Raw genomic sequence first — 18,986 nt, 5'->3', positions numbered from 1 at the left:
CCCTCATAGACTCACACGTACCTCCGACGAGTCAATCGTCCCTAGTATTGCCGAAAAGTAACAACTTTATCTGACTTAATGGTACACATTTTATTCAACTCGGTTGAAGAACATATTGAACCTGCCAGGACTTGAAATGATAATAATATGCGCACATCATGTACGCAGGCTGTACCAGGTGTTGAGCAATGGTTTATTGTATCTGGCCAGCAGCATAAGAACAAAAAAACAGCCAGAAGCTAAAAACTACGTTGAGCTGCCCAATACTGAAAACAAATGTGAATAATAAAAATTTAATTAGCTGGCTGAAAGCTATACATATGCAACATGACTTTTCTTTGTGAATACACCAATCACAATTTAGATTTCTCGCTATATAACTCAAGTCAAAGTAACACAATTTTGAAGGGGAGGATATTTCATTAGAGACACGATGGCCTCCTCTGCACTAACGGATGTACTTTGTGAGAATTTTGATGCAAGAAGGCTCATGGAGATGTATATGGGCGAGGAATCTTGTTTTCTTGACGACACTTTCATGCAGTTGGTCCCTGCTTTCGTCAAAATATTCTCATCTGGTATGTATTATCCACATGTCTACTCTTCCGGGTAGTATGCGTTCATATTTCTAACTATTGTGAGTAACGAGCAAATTGAAAGTAAGTGACGCAATGGAGGACCAGGATCACGAATAATTAATTTACGTATCATTTTCGAACACAGGAGTTAGTCAGAAAGGAAGCAGTTATGGCTGACCACTATCAATAAGGTAGGTGTTATGCTTGAATCTTTATTTGACCGCAATGATGATAGTAGTGAGAAAACCATCTACAACGGAAGAGGTGTGGCGCCGCGGCTAGGGCGACTGATTCTGGAATCTGGGGATCACGGTTCGATCCCCGGCACCGGCTGCAGATTAGCCCCGCACCATGTGACTCTCGGCTAAATCGTCCCGACGGCCCACAGCGCAAAAGGGCCGTTACGGGTGCTTTACAAAAGTGGATTATTATTAGTATTTTATCACTGAATAGGGGATTCAGTTGCCCGAACGCTCAGTTGCTAATAGGCATTATGTAGTAAATGGTGAGGAAGAACATTCTTATTTGCATGGGCTCGTGGTTGACATGTAGGTGCAAACATGTCTTTGGCCCTGCAAATAGACATGAAGATTATGCACGGCGCGACTAAAGTGATGCACTGGCCGTAAATTACTTTTTGGTGGGTGCTGGGTCACACAGAGCCTATGGGACCTATAGATCCCATGGATCTCTAACATGGACACCTTTCAAAATCAGCACTTCGATGCCAATGCTTATTCGTTGATAGTGCATTCACGACAAGCTACTTGTATCTGCATCCCTCGGGAGATAGATGCAACGCGTTGCATGTACTGTTCTGACTGCGACTTCCAGACATGAGAACACTCTTTGGGATCGCACATGTGGTGGAGAAAACACCTTTTTATTACTTATACTTCAGAATTTGGAAGGGATCTAGTGGGGGACGGACATATGATGGAAAGATTTAGTCAGTACATGTGATGTGCAGGCAGTGGTCGAAGTGGGGAAAAAAAAGAAGGGGAACTGTCGGTGGAGAATCAGGGGGCGGGAATAACCGAAGATTGAATCAGTGGGCGGAGTCAGGGGCGTGGCTAGAAATAGCAAAACATACCAATTTTTTGTACGTTTAGCATTTCACTGACCAGTTACAGCTTATAACGTTATTTAATTAAAACAATGGATAAACATGTTTGAGGTTTAATTCAGGAAAAAGCAAACAGTCATAGGGAATACAGGTTTATGTAAAGCGTGTGAAATATAAGCAGGAACAACATGTTACCTTAATGCTTTTACTCAATGTTCAGAAATCCATGATTATTTTTTGTTTCAAACATTGAGGTCATGAATACAGGGCTCCTCCTGTACACATGTGTTAAGCAGGGCTCAGAAGAGAAGGGACTCTTCAGGAGAATGTAGACTCACGGAAACCCACAAAGGCTCCTTCATATTCATGTCGCCAGCTAGCTGCTCAATCATAATATAGCAAAAAGAACAACTGAATACAGAACAATATCATACATTCACCCCAGTACAGAGATCTGGGCCTAAATCCATTGTTTCTTTGCTCACCATGCCATTCCAGTTTGGACCCAACCATATGCAAATCAGTCTAGATTCTGCGCCCAATGGGAACAGTCCTGCCCCCTCCCTTCTCCTGCCCCCGTCACCGCTCCTGCTCCCGTCACTTCTCCTGCCCCATCACTTCTCCTGCCCCCGTCTCTTTTCCTGCCCCGGTCACTTCTCCTGTCCCTTCACTTCTCCTGTCCTGTCACTTCTCCTGTCCCCGTCACTTCTCCTGTCCCCGTCACTTCTCCTGTCTCCTTCACTTCTCCTTCTCCTGTCCCTTCACTTCTCCTGTCCCTTCACTTCTCCTGCCCCGTCACTTCTCCTTCTCCTGTCCCGTCACTGCTCCTTCTCCTGTCCCGTCACGTCTCCTGTCCCGTCACTTCTCCTGTCCCGTCACTTCTCCTGTCCCGTCACTTCTCCTGTCCCATCACTTCTCCTTCACCTGTCCCGTCACTTCTCCTGTCCCGTCACTTCTCCTGTCCTGTCACTTCTCCTGTCCCGTCACTTCTCCTTCTCCTGGTCCCTTCACTTCTCCTTCTCCTGTCCCTCACTTCTCCTTCTCCTGTCCCGCCACTTCTCCTTCTCCTGTCCCTTCACTTCTCCTTCTCCTGTCCCTTCACTTCTCCTGTCCCTTCACTTCTCCTGTCCCCGTCACTTTTCCTGCCCCGTCACTTCTCCTGCCCCTGTCACTTCTCCTATCCCGTCACTTCTCCTGTCCCGTCACTTCTCCGTCTCCAGTCCCGTCACTTCTCCTTCGCCTGTCCCTTCACTTTTACTGTCCTTTCACTTCTCCTGTCCCTTCACTTCTCCTGTCCCTTCACTTCTGCCCCGTTCACTGCTCCTGCCCCCGTCACTTCTCCTTCTCCTGTCCCTGTCACTTCTCCTTCTCCTGTCCCTTCACTTCACTTCTCCTTCTCCTGTCCCTTCACTTTATTTCTCCTTCTCTTGTCCCTTCACTTCACTTCTCCTTCTCCTGTCCCGTCACTTCTCCTGTCCCCGTCACTTCTTCGAGTGGAGGATGGGCACATTTACTTATTTTGCTTGGTGTGCATCAGAGTTTTACTGCAAAATGGGGGGCATTCTAATTTTCTGACTACTCCCTTGGTTGGATGGAGCAGTGAAGGCCGCTCTTTTAGGGAGTGCAAAGGACACTCTCATCACATGCTGCTTGCCATTATAAGTGTAGTTCAAAGTTCGGGGCATTTTGATTTTCTGGCTTCTCCCCTGAGCAGAGCCTCACATCTTAAAGGCCACAGGATCGCAGAGGAGGGCTTAAAATCACGTTGTCCTCCAGTTAAAGGGTCTGGCAGTTTAGGTTTAAAGCATTTTATTAAAGCACAAAAAGACATGGGGAAGGGAGATAGGAGGTCAAGTTTACATACAGTACAAAAAGCTGAATGTTGCATCGATACTGGAGGAAAGTAGGGAGGTCGGTAGCCCCGGAGGGGAACAAGGCATATGTCGTAAGGCAATAAGGCAGTGCGAATAACCCTCCAGTAGTCCCCAACCTCCCAATCAAAGCTAAGCCTGAGTAGCGTCCCGCAACACAGTGAAAATAACACAGTCCCTCCAAGCCCCCACCCCCAGAAAAATTAGGAGGGAAAAATACAAAGGGAAAAAAAGGAAGAAAACAATACCCCAACATCCCCGTCCAAAAGTCCGTGTTAGAAGCATGTACCCCCGTCCCCTACACCCAACCCCCAATCCCCGGATCCCACCTCTCTCATACTGCTGGAGCCGCCGGCGGCGTCAGCCGAAGAAGGCGTAGGTACCGCGGACATGTGAGCTCGCGGAATTCCGTGGACAGCAGTGCCAAAAAGGGGTGCCAGAGCTCTTCAAACTGGTCTACATTCCCAGCCACTGTGAGCGACATCTTCTCCATACCCAGTACCTGCCAAAGCCTGTGTAACCAGCCAGTGATAGAGGGGGCAGTGGGGGTACGCCAGTGTACAAGGATATTTTGAACCGCCGAGCCTAGCGCGATCGCAATCTGCCTGCCCCTGCGGGACTTCAGCGGGTACATCAAGTCATTGGGGAGGCCTAGCAGGACATATGCCGGGAAGCGCGGGAGTTCGATCTCGAAGTGCCTGTCCACCTCATCTAAGACCTCCTTCCAATAGGCAGACAGCACCGGGCACGCCCAGAGAATGTGCGAGAGAGTACCCTCCTGTCCGCAGCCGCGCCAGCAACCCTTATCCGTGAGTTTGTGCATTTCGTAGAGCCTCTCCGGGGTGTAATACCAGTAGGTAGACACCTTGGTAAAGGTCTCCGTCAGCCCAGTGTGGTACGCAGAGTGCCTCGCCCGATATGCGATCTTGTCCCACTCCTTGTGGCTCAGAGTTCTACCCAACTCCCTGTGCCAGCGCTCTCTCCCCGGGTTATGGTAATGAAACGGCGGGGGTTGGAGAAATTTATATAAATCGGTGATAAGCTTGGCACCCGAGGTCAGGGTTACCAGCCACCGCTCGTAGGGCGTGATTGGACGGGCAGCAACGTCGCGCACTGGGGGTTGGAGAGCCCAATGGCGGACCTGCATATAACGCAGTCTGTCCCCCTCCGATAGACCAAACTCCTGTCGGAGCTGTTGGAAAGGGAGCACGCCCTCCGGCCCGTAAATCTGAAAGAGCGCCCTGCAACCCGCACTCACCCAGTGGGAAAAAGCTCCCGGTTCCAGGCCCGGAGTGAAGTCCGGGTTGCCAGCAATGGGAGTAAACGGTGATGGGAAAGTAGTTAGCTCGCGGAGCTCACACACCGCATCCCACACTCGTAGCGGAACCCGGGTGACAAAGGAGGCGTAGAGATTAGACGGGCGGTGAGCGCGCCGCAGGAATGGAACCTCCTGGAGGGTATGGCCCGCAACTGCCTGGTCTTGAAAGAGCCAGTGCTTGTCCGACTCCCACCTGCTCCATTCCACCAAATACCGGAGTTGCGCCGCCTGAAAGTACTTCCGGAGGTCCGGAACCCCGAGACCCCCCGCCTCCGGGGCAAGCGTGGAAAGAACCCTCTTCATCCGAGGCTTATGGCCCTGCCACACGAAACGGGAGATGTCAGCCTGCGCTTGCTGTATCCATCCCACAGGGGGCTGGAGAGGTAGAGCGCGAAAAAGATACAAGATCTGAGGCAGTACCGTCATCTTCACCGCCGCGATACGGCCCAGCCACGAGAGCAGGCCCTTGCCCCATCTGCCGAGTTCCTCCTTGATCTTTTTGCCCAGGGAAGAGTAGTTGGCCGTGACCATTTCAGGCAGCGAAGGTGCAAGCAGAATCCCCAGGTATGGCACCGTGGAGGAGGACCACTGCATAGGGAAAAGACGCTGGAGGTCCCGCCTGGTGTCTGCGGAGAGTGACACATCCAGGGCAGCCGATTTGGACATGTTCATTTTAAAGCCGGCCACCCGAGCAAAGGCGTTCAGTTCCTGGACGCAGGCAGGGAGCGACCGCCTGGGGTCATCCAGGGTCAGCAGGACATCGTCCGCATATAAGCTAACAGTATGTGTATACTGACCCATCTTCACCCCAATAGCGTCCGGATTGTCGCGAATCCTCTGGGCAAACGGCTCCATGTAGAGGGCGAACAAGAGCGGGGAGAGGGGGCATCCCTGTCTCGTGCCACGCTCAATGGCAAAGCTACTAGAGCTGTGTCCGTTGACGCGCACCGATGCCGACGGTCTCTTATAACAATTAAAGACCATGGTGCGGAACTTCTCACCGATCCCCAGTTTCCCGAGAACCAGCTCAAGGTACGGCCAATGAACCCTATCAAAGGCCTTCTCCGCATCGACCGACAGTAGCATCCGCTCCCCCGGGACGCGTGAGGCCTTTTCTAGCACGTGCGTCACCCTCTTGGTGTTGTCGACCGTCTGCCTACCAGGTACAAAACCAGTCTGGTCCGCCTCCACCAGGCCTGGCAGGTGCAGTCCCAGTCTGGCCGCCAAGATCCCCGTGTAGAGCTTGAGGTCCACATTCAGAAGCGAAATGGGCCGATACGAGCCGCACAGGGTCCGATCCTTCCCAGGTTTCGGAATAACCGACACCGTCGCCGAGAGAAGGTCCGGTGGGATGGCCCCCGGCTCAGAGAAGGAGTTGAACAAGCGAGCTAGGATAGGCGCCACAGTGGAGCAAAAGGTCTTGTAGAACAAGGCCGTATAGCCATCCGGGCCCGGGGCCTTACCGTGCTTCAACCGTGCAATAGCGGAGATGACTTCCTCCACCTGGATGTCCCTCTCCAGGTGGTCCGCCTGGGCGGGTTCCAGGGCTGGGAGGGTCACTGACTCTAGATAGGCCTCAGCCTCTCCCGGTGGGGAGGGTTCTGCGGCGTACAGCGCCTCATAAAAGCCACGGAAGGAATCCGCCACCTCCGCGTCACCGGAAACCGGGACCCCATCTGCGCCCACTAGCTCTTTTACTACGTTGCGTTGCTGCGCAGCCCTGAGCCGGTGGGCCAAGAGCTTACCGCATCTGTCTCCGCCGGTATAAAAGGCATGCCTCAGGCGCAACGCCGCATATTCCGCCCGGTCCAGGTCCAGCGCAGAGAGGAGTTTCCTCGCCGCCTTCAGCTGCCTCCAAACTCGAGGAGCCCCCGTCCGGCGGTGAACCTGTTCAAGTTCCCTGACTTGCGCCGTCAGTTCATCCCTCTTACATTGCCGTTCTCTATTCTCCGCCGAGGAAATGGAAATAAATTCCCCTCTGAGGACCGCTTTCAAGGCTGCCCACTGCGTCGCTAGAGACGTGTCGGAGTTGCCATTGTGGACCAGGTATTCCTGAATGACCTCCCCCACTCGCTTCACCACCGACTTCTTATGGAGAAGCGTGTCCCGAAGCCGCCACATCCCTCTGGAGGGGGGGCTGCCGGCCAAGCAAAAACTCCGGAAACCGGTGCATGATCGGACAGGGACAAGACCCCAATGTCTGCCGCCGTGGCGGCCGAGCGAAGCGGCCCGCTCACCAAAAGATAGTCCAACCGCGAATAAGTGCGGTGCGCGTGAGAAAAATATGAATAGTCCCTATCGGTGGGGTGCATAGTGCGCCAGAGGTCATGCAGATCCATCTCTGCAATCTGGTCCTGTACACCTCGAGAAAGCTCCCCCGTCTGCGGGAAGCGCTGGGCAGACCTATCCAAGGTTGAGTCGAAGACCATATTTAGGTCTCCCCCCAAGACAACATGGCGATCGGGCGAGGCAGTGATGTCCACCAACACAGATTTCAGGAAGCGATCCTGGTGGTCATTCGGGCTGTACACGGAGCCAACCGTGAAGGCGATACCCCCCAGCCGCATGCGATACACTAGGAGCCTCCCCTTCTGCTCGGCATATTTATACAATACCTCGCCCCTAAAGGAGCTGGCCAGAAGAATGGCTACACCCGCAGTCTTGGTCGCTGCTGAGGAGAAGAATTGCGTGGGGAACTTGGCAGAGCGCAGCCTATGGCAATCTTTGGGGAGTAAATGAGTTTCCTGCAGGAGGCAAATGTCCGTCTGCGACCCCTCTAGCAGGGAAAGGATCGCCCTACGCTTCACCGGGTTATTCAGACCCTTAACATTAAGGGTCACCACTTTCAAGGACGGCATCGCTCCCAGGAATCAAAGCGCTATGCAGTAAGTGAGAGATCAGTGGAGGGGGCGCGCGGGGCAGGGGCGCAGGGAAGGCCAGAGCCGGCCTCGCGTGTGCATGGACAATATCGGACTGGACCCCACCCACATCGAACCAACTCCTAAACCCCCCCAAAACCAACCCATGGCAACTAGCCAAAACCATAAACAAGAAAGAACACCCCATTGTCTCAGTCCAGCCCAGACGGGCGAGTCTGTAGAAAACAATCAAGTGGACGTCCAGCCACTCACCTCCAACCATTCCCCCCCAACCCCCAGCCCCAACCCAGCATCGTAGAGGCTAAGAATCTCTCCCCCCGGAGTGAAGTTAGGCCGTCAAGGCCACGCCGTTAGATTCAGGCAAGTTCCTGGCCGCAGTTCTCAGGGCCTCCGCCATATCCGCCCTGATGGTAGGGAGTCAGGGCGACTCGCAGTCGCTGACGATTGGCGCCTCCTCGATCTCCGTCGGCCCCGTCGCTCGGGGCGCCTCCACGCGGGGGTCGCCCCTTCCTCTTCTGTAGCCGTGAGCCCCAGCACCCCACAGACATCCTGGAGGGAGCGTAGCTGGTGCAGCACCCCATTCCATCGAAAGATGAGACGGAAGGGGTGACCCCAAGAGTAGGCCGTCTCATGCTCCCGCAGAAAGTCCGTAGCGATACGAAAGGACCTGCGCTTCTGCAGCGTGATGGCGGACAGGTCTTGGTAGAGCGCCACGGGCCGGTCTCTGAAGGTTACTGGCTGCTTCCTGCGGGCCTCCGTCATAATGCGCTCCTTCAGGGGGAAATCCGGCAGGAACGCCAGGATATCAGGTGGGGGTGCAGATGACTGGCGCTGGCGGCCCACTCGGTGCGCTCTGTCGATGCGGATCGGGAAGTCCGCTCCTTCTCCCAAAATGTCCCGGAACAGGTCCTGCAGGTAGGCCACCAGGTCCGCTCCCTCATCCGCGGACGGGACGCCCCGCACCCGGATATTGTTCCGCCTGGACCTGTTCTCGAGGTCCTCAGAGTGGGCCTGGAGCTCGACACACTGCTCCCGGAGGCGGAGAACGTCCTGCTGGAGATGGACTATCTCCTCATCGCGACGCTGGGCCGCCGTTTCCACCGTGTCGACACGCTCGCCTAGGCCCTCGACTTCTCTGCGCACTTCACGGACCTCGCTGGCCACCTCGGTCTTGAGCGTCTGGAATTCCTCTTTGAGGGAGCTGAATAAGTCCTCCATGAAGGACCTCGTGACCGGTGGTTCGCCTCCGGTAGGGTCCACCGAGGCCCGGGAGGACCCCGGGGATGGCTGTGTCCTGTCCCGCAGTTGCTGGGCCCTGCCGAGCATGTCTGGTAGAGTGTGGTCCCCCCTTTTCGCGCCTCCTCTCCCAGTCATCTTGGCCTCCGCGGTGGGTAAAGCTCAGAGCTGGTCGCTGTAGATGCGCCCAGTCGCTCGTGGGCACCAGATGTGAAGGCCCCGCCGAAGACAAGGGTGATGCGTCACAGGCGACAAAATGGCGGCACAGGCCGGGGCGAGACGATCATCGAGCCAACTAGGGCGGTGAACAGGGCCAAAGCCAGAGTCCTTCAGCAGTGTACTCCCAGGGAGGATGGTGCAGGAGCCAGGAGGAAAGGAGGCACCCGTTTGACAAGGGCGCGGGCGAGGGTCGTCAGCTCCAGCTCCTCGGCGACAAGATGGCGGAAGAGCGGAACCCGGGAGGGCGGTCTAGGCCAGCAAGTCCGCGGGCGACCCTCGGGCAGCAATGGGTCGGGAAAGTGCAAAACCAGTGTCCCACAGTCGTACCGGCTGGTACACCCAGATCGGCCGCCGCTCAAACCCCTCCATCTCCTGCTTCCAGGCTCGAGGTCCGCATGGCATCATACACCAACATCCATGGCAAGGGGGCAGATCGCCAGCGCGGGTCCGGGGTCTGTTGTCCAGTGATGACTCTGGTCACGAAGGCTCTGGCCAGGAAGCCTCCGTACTCCGCGGAGCTCGTCGGGTCCGGTCCCTCGGGATTACCAGCCTTCAGCACTCGGCCCAGCCGAGGCGCGTGGACAGCGCCGCAAGACGCTCAGCCTCCAGGCTCTTCTCCTTGGGCCGATCCAGGCTCTTCTCCGTGGGCCAATCGTTGAACAAACTTTTCGGGCACTTCCTCCGGGGCAACAGGAGTCAGAGTGATATCAAAATGTGCCCCAGGAACTCCGGCACAGTTCTCTCGCCCGCAGTGCAGCCGCGGGGGGAGAGAAGCGCAGGAATCGGGGCTCGAGCTGAGCTGGGCCGGAGGAGCTACGGGAGGAAGCGTCCGCTCACCCCGCCATCTTGGCCACGCCCCTGGGTCTGGCAGTTTAAAGGAAAACCCAGTTCTGTTTATCAAGACCTGTATTTCGAACAATCCCCAACAATAGGCATCCCACGATGTTCCCTTGTTCAATTACGTCTGCTGGGTGTTGAGACTAATGTAATATTCGCCGGATTTCCCCTTTAATACATCACGTACCGAGCAGCAAAACACAGCATAAAGCACTAAGCAAAATATATATTCCATAAAACGCATTAGAAGAAGCAAGCACCTTCGGGCACGCCTTTGACAGCCACAAGTTTTTTTACAGGTATACTATCTATAAAAATAGCTTGATCGAATGTAATGGTTTTCCTCGCCTCCTCCGCGTCGTGGACGTCAGAATACACTGCCCACAGCGCACCTCTCACGCCCCAGCGGGATTGTTTTAAAGTTTTGATTACACATTTGTGGACCCATCTCCTATATTTGTTGCACAAGGAGCCATGGCCTGCACCCAGATACCAGAGACACCTCATGCAGATCTCGCTGGCCGATGCTAAAGGCAGGCAGCGGGCGGGCGCATTGTAATTCCAAAGGAGATAATCAGCCTCAATCGGAATGACAATGGGCCTGCCCTCGGTCTGTGCGAGCTCAGGGAGGGGCTGCTGCAGCGTCTGGAGTTCAACAGAGAATGCAAGCAGCCCCTGGAAGCTGAAAAAAAAGTTACGTTTTTAGTAGGACTATTCTCTCCGTCCCGGGATGCTTTTTTCAAAGAAAGAAGTAGGGGAACAGGCTGAAATTATTTTTAGAAGTAGGGGCACGCCGTGCCCTTCCGTCCCCGCCCACTTCTACCGCTGTGTGCAGGCAGGGTAATCATGCTTAGATGATATCCCTTGCTTTATAGGTCCGCACTGTATAAATCCCCATGCACATGTATATACATACATACCTACGTATGCGCACTAGTGAAAGCGTGTAGTTATGATCTGGGCATCAATTTCTGAGAATCTGTGCTGTCCATATTTCATTAATTCATTTGTTTCACATATCCTCACCCGGGAACCCCGTAAATCAAGCAAAATGTCAGAAAAACAAATATAAATGTATTTATATAGAGCCACCTGATAAGCTCTAAGGAAGTGGATACACCTGGCCCAAGCGAATTGGTTGAGATCATTTCATAATGTGTGGAGTGGAAATGGACGTGAATAGTGGCAATGTAAAGAATTGGCACAAGTACAAGCCACACACAAGATAGGCTGTATGTGGTCAGTGAATGTGAAGGTTAAGGGTGGGCAGCTTTGTTAATTAGAGAAACAAGGTCGAAGGCCTCCTTTTAATTTTGTGTGTACCAGACATAATTTCCATGCCAAAAATAAACCCTTGATGGTGTCTATTTTGCTCCACATGATACATTTTACTCCACATTGGCAAGGAAGTTATTTGTGATTTTTATAACAAATATATCTTCCTTGAATGTTTCTAGAGCACGCACTATAATTTCCTTGACTAACTTAAATCCGTCATTTTTTAAATTTCCTGCAGTCTTTTCCTTTATAGCAGATACTTTCGATTCTTAACCTGTACTGTATATACAAAAAATTTTAGGGAGCGACTGATTCACACAAAATCAAATGGCTCACAAAAGTGAATTCCAAAGTGTTCATTTATTTGATGATTTTCCACAGAGATGATGTTGTTCAAAGCAGTAGCAATTCTTTATTATTTCAAAAACGTAACATAAACAGCTGACGCGTTTCGTCCACAGATGGACATCATCAGGGCTGTAAACGCCAAAACATAAAAGAGTATCACAATAATAAATTAATATTTTAAATGTGTCAAGTTAACAAGTTTCAAAAAGCAAAATACAACAGAGAAAGCTAATACGACACCTGCCTATATAACAATCTATTAAAGAATAAATGGACAAAACAATTATAACAGGTTTCTTTACAACCACCAGAACTCCTGAAAAAGAAATAAGTGTTCAAAGTAAGAGATAGTCCTCCCTACCTCCTGTAAGTGTATATCTTATTTCATGACGAGATCTTGTCCTAGTACTTGATTGGTCCTACTGTGATATACCTGATTGAAAAAATGTAAAGATAAAATATGACATAAACATAATCTTTACATCCATACAACTTGTAGTACAACAGATGTTGAGATATTAATGTACACAAAAATTCTTGTCTAGTAAATCCTAAAGGATATGCCAATATATATCCAACCATGATATTTCAACATATATACACTGCACAGTGACATATCATCTGAAAGTCATTATTCCTAAACAGAGTAAGAAAATTTTTCTAACATGTTTTTTAAATATAATGCTGTTTTAAAAAGAAGTGTCTCACCTGATATTAACTCAAATTAAGTATCTTTGCCTGAACTCCCCTTTAAATATTTCTAATGTAGACTCAGCCTCTAAGCTTGAAATCACTGTGTAGATATAAGAAAGAATATGTCTGGTGTTAAGGCTCATCCATGAAAAATGCCATACAACATTGCCTATAGGAGGAGGGATAAACATAAATTATTGATATTAGATAACTGGAGCTGAGACATTAAAACCACCATGCCTCGCCAAAGACATCCAATAAATCACAATAGCATGTTCGACAGGTGAGATAAAACAGATATCTCCCTGCTAAAATTCTTTTACCCAATCTTATTCTTATAGTTCAAAAAGTCGGATACGAAACATATCATTAAAAACTACAATAAATTCCAATGAATATTGACTATGCAGCATAAACTGTTTCATGTCCACACCTAGAAAAAGACGGCATTCATCGCTCAAAACAAAATCTAAATTTATTCCTCAAGGGGGGCAATTTTTTGCAATTGATTTATATATCAACAAGACTTTGGAGGAACTTCATAAAATGCAAGACCGGGAGTGTAAAAAGAGAAATAGGAAACCCCATGACAATTTATCTTTGGGTGAAAGGGCAGCATTAAAAAGTCTAAGGAATGATAAGAATATTGTAATACAATCTTCGGATAAGGGGGGCAATGTAGTTATTATGAATAGATCTGACTACAGTGCGGAAATTCTAAGACAATTGCAAGACCCCTCCTGTTACTGTAAGCTTACTCGCAACCCTATCCCTGAGGCATCCTCTCTGATTAATGACAGACTCTTCAATTGGAAAGAAGAAGGGATGTTGGATGAGGCTGAATTTAAATATCTCCACATTTCTAAACCTATTTTCCCCTTCATCTATGTCTTACCAAAACTACATAAGTCAAGGAAAAAACCGCCAGGTAGGCCAATTGTAGCAGGCATTGGCAGTATCACTGAACATTTGTCAGAGTTTGTGGATATGTTTTTAAAGCCTTTGGTGGTGAACCTGCCCGCATACATTAGAGATACCATGGACGTCCTCAATAAATTGGAGGATGTTTCATGGGAGGAAGGGTACATCCTTGTCACTATGGATGTGGTAGGGTTGTACACCTGTATTCATTCAGAAATGGGCTTGGTGGCATTGAAACACTTTCTGGGATGTAGGAACGTCAGTTTGAGAGAACATTCAGAGATGTTATTGGAAATGGCCAGATTAATTCTCGACAATAATTTTTTCTTATTCGAGGATATCTGGTACCATCAGACGAGAGGCACGGCGATGGGCTCCAGGTTTGCTCCTTCTTACGCTAACCTGTTTATGGGTTGGTACGAGAGGGAGCATGCCTGGGGTCGTGAAGCTGGTAAATGGCATGATAACATTTTGTTCTGGACTCGTTTCATTGACGATATTCTCATGATTTGAAGGGGGTCGGTGGACGAGCTACAGGAATATTTCAGTTATTTGAATAACAATAACTTTAATGTTTCATTAACACTAGAGCACAGTAATTCACGTATAGTGTTCCTGGATGTCGAATTGTTTATTGAGAATGATAAGATTATGTGTACTCTGTATAGGAAACCTACTGCCACTAACTCCATTTTGAGGTCTGAAAGTCATCACACTAAATCTGTTACTAGGAGTATTCCCTATGGAGAAATGGTCAAGATTCGCCGGAATTGCAGTAAGGATAGTGACTTTCAGGCAGAGCTTAATTCTTTGGAGAATAGACTCAATGATAGGGGTTATCTTGAATCTGACCTCATTAGAGCTAGGAACAGAGTGTATAAACTTGAAAGGAAATCCACTTTGATTCAAAAAGAAAAGAAGAAAACATCTAAGGGCCAGGTAGCCTTCATAACGAAGCACTGTGCTCAGAAGGGGGACATATTTAAGGCATTAGGTAAACACTGGAACATCTTGAAGGGAGTCCCAGCACTTTCTGGTTTAATTGGTGAACATCCTGAGGTCATTTTCAAAAGATGTCCGACTGTTAAGGAGCTCATTAGTAGTAATTATCTCAATCCAGTGACAGTCAATAATTTCAATTGGTTAACTAAACGTCCATCTGGTTTCTTTATTTGTGGCACTTGCAATGTGTGTGAGTTTGGTCTAAATAAAGTGAAGAACTTCCACTACAATACCAATCAAACCTATATGATTAGGGAGTTCATTAATTGTAACAGTGAGGGAGTGGTTTATGCTGTTAAATGTCAATGCAACAAAGTATACATGGGGAGTACTAAAAGGAAACTCAAGACTCGAATTTAAGAACATGTAAGGGCCATTCAGAATCAAGATGTAAAGTTACCAATTTTCCTGCACATTAGGGCCCATCATCCTCAAGAGACTAGGATAACATTCCATGGTGTACAAAAAGTTATTCCATGGAAGAGAGGAGGGGACTGGATCCTACGATTAAGACAGGCTGAAGCGAGATGGATTTCATGCTGTAGACTCGTGAAACTTGGATTAAATACTGAGAGTGAGCTCCATTATTTTCTGTAAATGGGTGGTAATTTGTATAGGGTCTATAGATCTTTACTGGTGGGTCTGTTTTCCCACTCTGATTATTCATTGGCTGTATTGGGCATAATCGTTTTTCATCTAAGATGTATGTTTACTTCTGGAGCTGCAGGATATCTGTTTTAAATAAGAATATCGTACGATTTCATACAGCTAGTTATGAGATATCCTTAACATAAAATTTTATTTTTTATGTTATTAGGGTCTATGGATCGGGCATTATTTCATACAGTGCCACTTTGGATTTTGAAAGTGGCTTAATATTTGCTATTAGAACACTAGTGACAATTATCTCAAAAATAGAAGTGAATTTTAGGACTTAGTGAAGTAGTGTGGCTCAGTGAGGTAGTGTGGCTCACTGGTTAGAGGCGGCAGACCCGAGAGCAGAGGACGGCCCGGGACCAGGGTTTTATTCCCGGCGCGGCAGGTTTCTGGACCAGGGTCAGCGGACTCGATAATTCTCTCGCCTCGGTGCCCACTCTGATCAGCGATCACACTCGGCAACTCTGGGCATTAGCTTGCCTCATCTTCACTAACGGCTCCACCAGACCGCCGGGGATGCCTGGTCTCACCCTGGAGATACCCATTAAGGGACCATCTCTCAGGAAAGCCAGGAAGGGTTTCGCAGCGGTCGAAGCGCCTTGGGACCCTACGGGTAAGTAGTGCGCTATATAAATGCCAATACATTACATTACAGTATGGACATTTGGGCACAGCAAAGCGTACACGCGAATCTCATTAAAGTGACGACAGGGTTTTCTTACGATTGTTGTATATACATGATTCTCATATTACTAATTTTGAGGGTACTGTTATGTGATGATTAGGAATACTTTTCATAATATATTGTGTATTTTGATTAATATGAGCCACCGTGTAATTGAGCCACCGTGTAATTGCTACTTACTATGGAATGGCTCTAGACATTAGTTTTCGAATTCATCTAAGTTTGAATACGTTCTTTCCTTTAAGATTTGAGCAAACCTGGAGCGTGATTTAGTCACTCCTTCAATCGTTTGTACATACTCTTTCATGACGTTTCTTTTTCCTTTTTGACGACGGCCTTGACGTTTCATTTCGTCAGTTGATAGTAACACGCTACTATTCCTTATGACCGTATTGTACTAAAACTCTGCCGAACTAAATTCATTGTTTCATTAACAAATTCGTAGTTAGTTTGTGTTTTATATTATACTGTCAGTTTCGGATGATATATCCTTAAGTTTCAATACAGATTCGTGCACGGCCGTCTTCATTATTATTGACGGCGTAGGATTGGGTACCTCATTGGCTGTATACTAACCGGATGCACTTCACTACCGGATGCGTCATTTCGTTGTAGCTGGATATCGGAAATACTCTGCACAACCGGATATAATATGTCTAAGGGGTTGCAGTGGCGGACGTGAAGGAGAACTTTTACTAGGCCATCTTGTGAAGCCTACAGGCATGCCTATTTGACAAGGCGGACCTTATTGGGAACATTGAGTTATTGGTGACGGCGGGAAAACGCTGGCGCTTTTGATTGGTGAAATACAAGTTTAAAGGGAAGTCTAGAATTCGGATTCTTTGCACGCTATCGGGATCACATGCCAGACGTCGCCTGCCGAGACTCCCCGGATCGTATTGGAATGATTATTTGTTCATAAGGTGAGGTGCTGATGAGATTAGACATGTTGGCATCTCGGTAGTGAATGCGCTGTATTTTTTGGCTACATGCTTAAATAATTAGGTTATCTAAGTCTCGCCTTATTTATATACTTTTTTTCTTTTTAACAGAATTTGCCTTGAATACTCAACGGTTTCAATTAGAATAAGCGCTGAATGCCGTCTTTTTCTAGGTGAGGACATGAAACAGTTTATGCTGCATAGTCAATATTCATTGGAATTTATTGTGGTTTTTAATGATATATTTCGTATCCGACTTTTTGAACTATAAGAATAAGATTGGGTAAGAGAATTTTAGCTGGGAAATATCTGTTTTATCTCACCTGTCGAACATGCTATTGTGATTTATTGGATGTCTTTGGCGAGGCATGGTGGTTTTAATGTCTCAGCTCCAGTTATCTAATATCAATAATTTATGTTTATCCCTCCACCTATAGGCAATGTTGTATGGCATTTTTCATGGATAAGCCTTAACACCAGACATATTCTTTCTTATATCTACACAGGGATTTCAAGCTTAGAGGCTGAGTCTACATTAGAAATATTTAAAGGGGAGTTCAGGCAAAGAGACTTAATTTGAGTTAATATCAGGTGAGACACTTCTTTTGAAAACAGCATTATATTTAAAAAACATGTTAGAAACATTTTCTTACTCTGTTTAGGAATAATGACTTTCAGATGATATGTCACTGTGCAGTGTATATATGTTGAAATATCATGGTTGGATATATATTGGTATATCCTTTAGGATTTACTAGACAAGAATTTTTGTGTATATTAATATCTCAACATCTGTTTTACTACAAGTTGAATGGATGTAAACATTATGTTTATGTCATATTTTATCTTTAAATTTTTTCAATCAGGTATATCACAGTAGGACCAATCAAGTACTAGGACAAGATCTCGTCATGAAATAAGATATACACTTACAGGAGGTAGGGAGGACTATCTCTTACTTTGAACACTTATTTCTTTTTCAGGAGTTCTGGTGGTTGTAAAGAAACCTGTTATAATTGTTTTGTCCATTTATTCTTTAATAGATTGTTATATAGGCAGGTGTCATATTAGCTTTCTCTGTTGTATTTTGCTTTTAGAAACTTGTTAACTTGACACATTTAAAATATTAATTTATTAATGTGATACTCTTTTATGTTTTGGCGTTTACAGCCCTGATGATGTCCATCTGTGGACGAAACGCGTCAGCTGTTTGTGTTACGTTTTTGAAATATTGAAGAATTGCTACTGCTTTGAACAACATCATCTCTGTGGAAAATCATCAAATAAATGAACACTTTGGAATTCACTTTTGTGAGCCATTTGATTTTGTGTGAATCAGTCGCTCCCTAAAATTTTTTGTATATACCCTTTTGTATTGGCTGGATTTCACCGGTGGATCCAGATGAGATGTTGAGCTGACTTTGAAAGATTAATATATACTTTTATCTATTGATGTGTTCGGAAATTTAGTTTGTGTTTGTGCTGGTCTTGTGCCCTCACTGTTGTCTGTACTGAAAATAATTCTTAACCTGTACTGCCAGCACCATGATGTTCAGATATCCATCATTATTGTCTTGAATATAAAATATTAGTAGTCAAATCAATATGTGAGGCATTACTTTTGTCCTTTGGTTGTGATGCGGACAAAATAACAGTGGCTGAAGGCACAGGTAAGGGTGGGGGTGGGCAGGGGTGGGGCCAGAGTAGTGGAAATACAGTGGGATAAGTTAAATAAAATAATAAAAACTAAAAAATAAACATACCTTGTGCTTGCCGCAATGCCGAGTCGGCTATGTGGCGAGCACAAGGTAAGTTTTTTTTTTTTATCTAATTCAACTTATCCCTTCATATTTTGACTTCCCCAACTCCCGCACTTACCTGCGAGGACGGCAACTGCAAAATAACAGCCCTCATGCTGGCCCCTTCAAGCAGGCACATCTGGCAGTGCCAGATGACCAGAATGCCAGAAATGCCAGTCCAGCACTGGGAACAACTGTTTCATTTTGAAAGATAAATCTTCAACTCGGAGCAAGGTATCAGCATCATTTACGAGGCGAATTAACATAGAACTCCCCATATTTCCAAAAATTAGTATGGTATCTCAAATTAATGATTTATATTGGGACTACAGCCGGTTGCAACTCTTTCTATATTCTCCTTTTTGTGATCTTCACAAACAGGTAATCAGTGCAATTCAATTCAATCTATTTCAATAGGATAAAAATGGCACTGATTTATCATCAAAATATATTCAAGAGCTATTCAACTTTCACCTAAACAGTACTATGAAAAACAGATGTGCTATTGACAAAAAGTTAATTTAATAAAAAAAATGTGAGAATCTCAATTGCAATAGCAATATTATCTAAGAGGGATGACCACCCAAGGTAGTTAGTGACGAACTGGGGTGCATAATGTTTGGTACTGTGGTCAGTTTCAACTTGGGAGTGCCCTCCT

General features: G+C 47.4%; 1 protein-coding gene and 1 long non-coding RNA gene across 2 annotated transcripts in view; both read left to right on the top strand.

Annotated features, from left to right (window-relative positions):
- Positions 1–380: 380 nt before the first annotated feature.
- Positions 381–18,986, top strand: part of LOC147732856 (nicotinamide N-methyltransferase-like) — a 198,432-nt gene continuing 179,826 nt past the window's right edge. The window contains exon 1 of the mRNA XM_086957402.1: positions 381–578. Coding sequence (XP_086813528.1) covers positions 434–578 — 145 coding nt within the window. The 5' untranslated portion in view covers positions 381–433. The remainder of the gene's footprint in view (positions 579–18,986) is intronic.
- On the top strand, positions 16,629–17,834 carry LOC147732857 (uncharacterized). The gene is made up of 4 exons (XR_015308495.1): positions 16,629–16,702; positions 17,036–17,120; positions 17,396–17,467; positions 17,700–17,834. It is a non-coding gene; the product is annotated as an uncharacterized LOC147732857 (long non-coding RNA).

Source organism: Lissotriton vulgaris, chromosome 2_1 (assembly GCF_964263255.1).
Source record: "Lissotriton vulgaris chromosome 2_1, aLisVul1.2, whole genome shotgun sequence".
NCBI classification, from domain to species: domain Eukaryota; kingdom Metazoa; phylum Chordata; class Amphibia; order Caudata; family Salamandridae; genus Lissotriton; species Lissotriton vulgaris.
The sequence above is the reverse complement of the archived record's forward strand: the minus strand, read 5'-3'. Positions and strand labels throughout refer to the sequence as shown.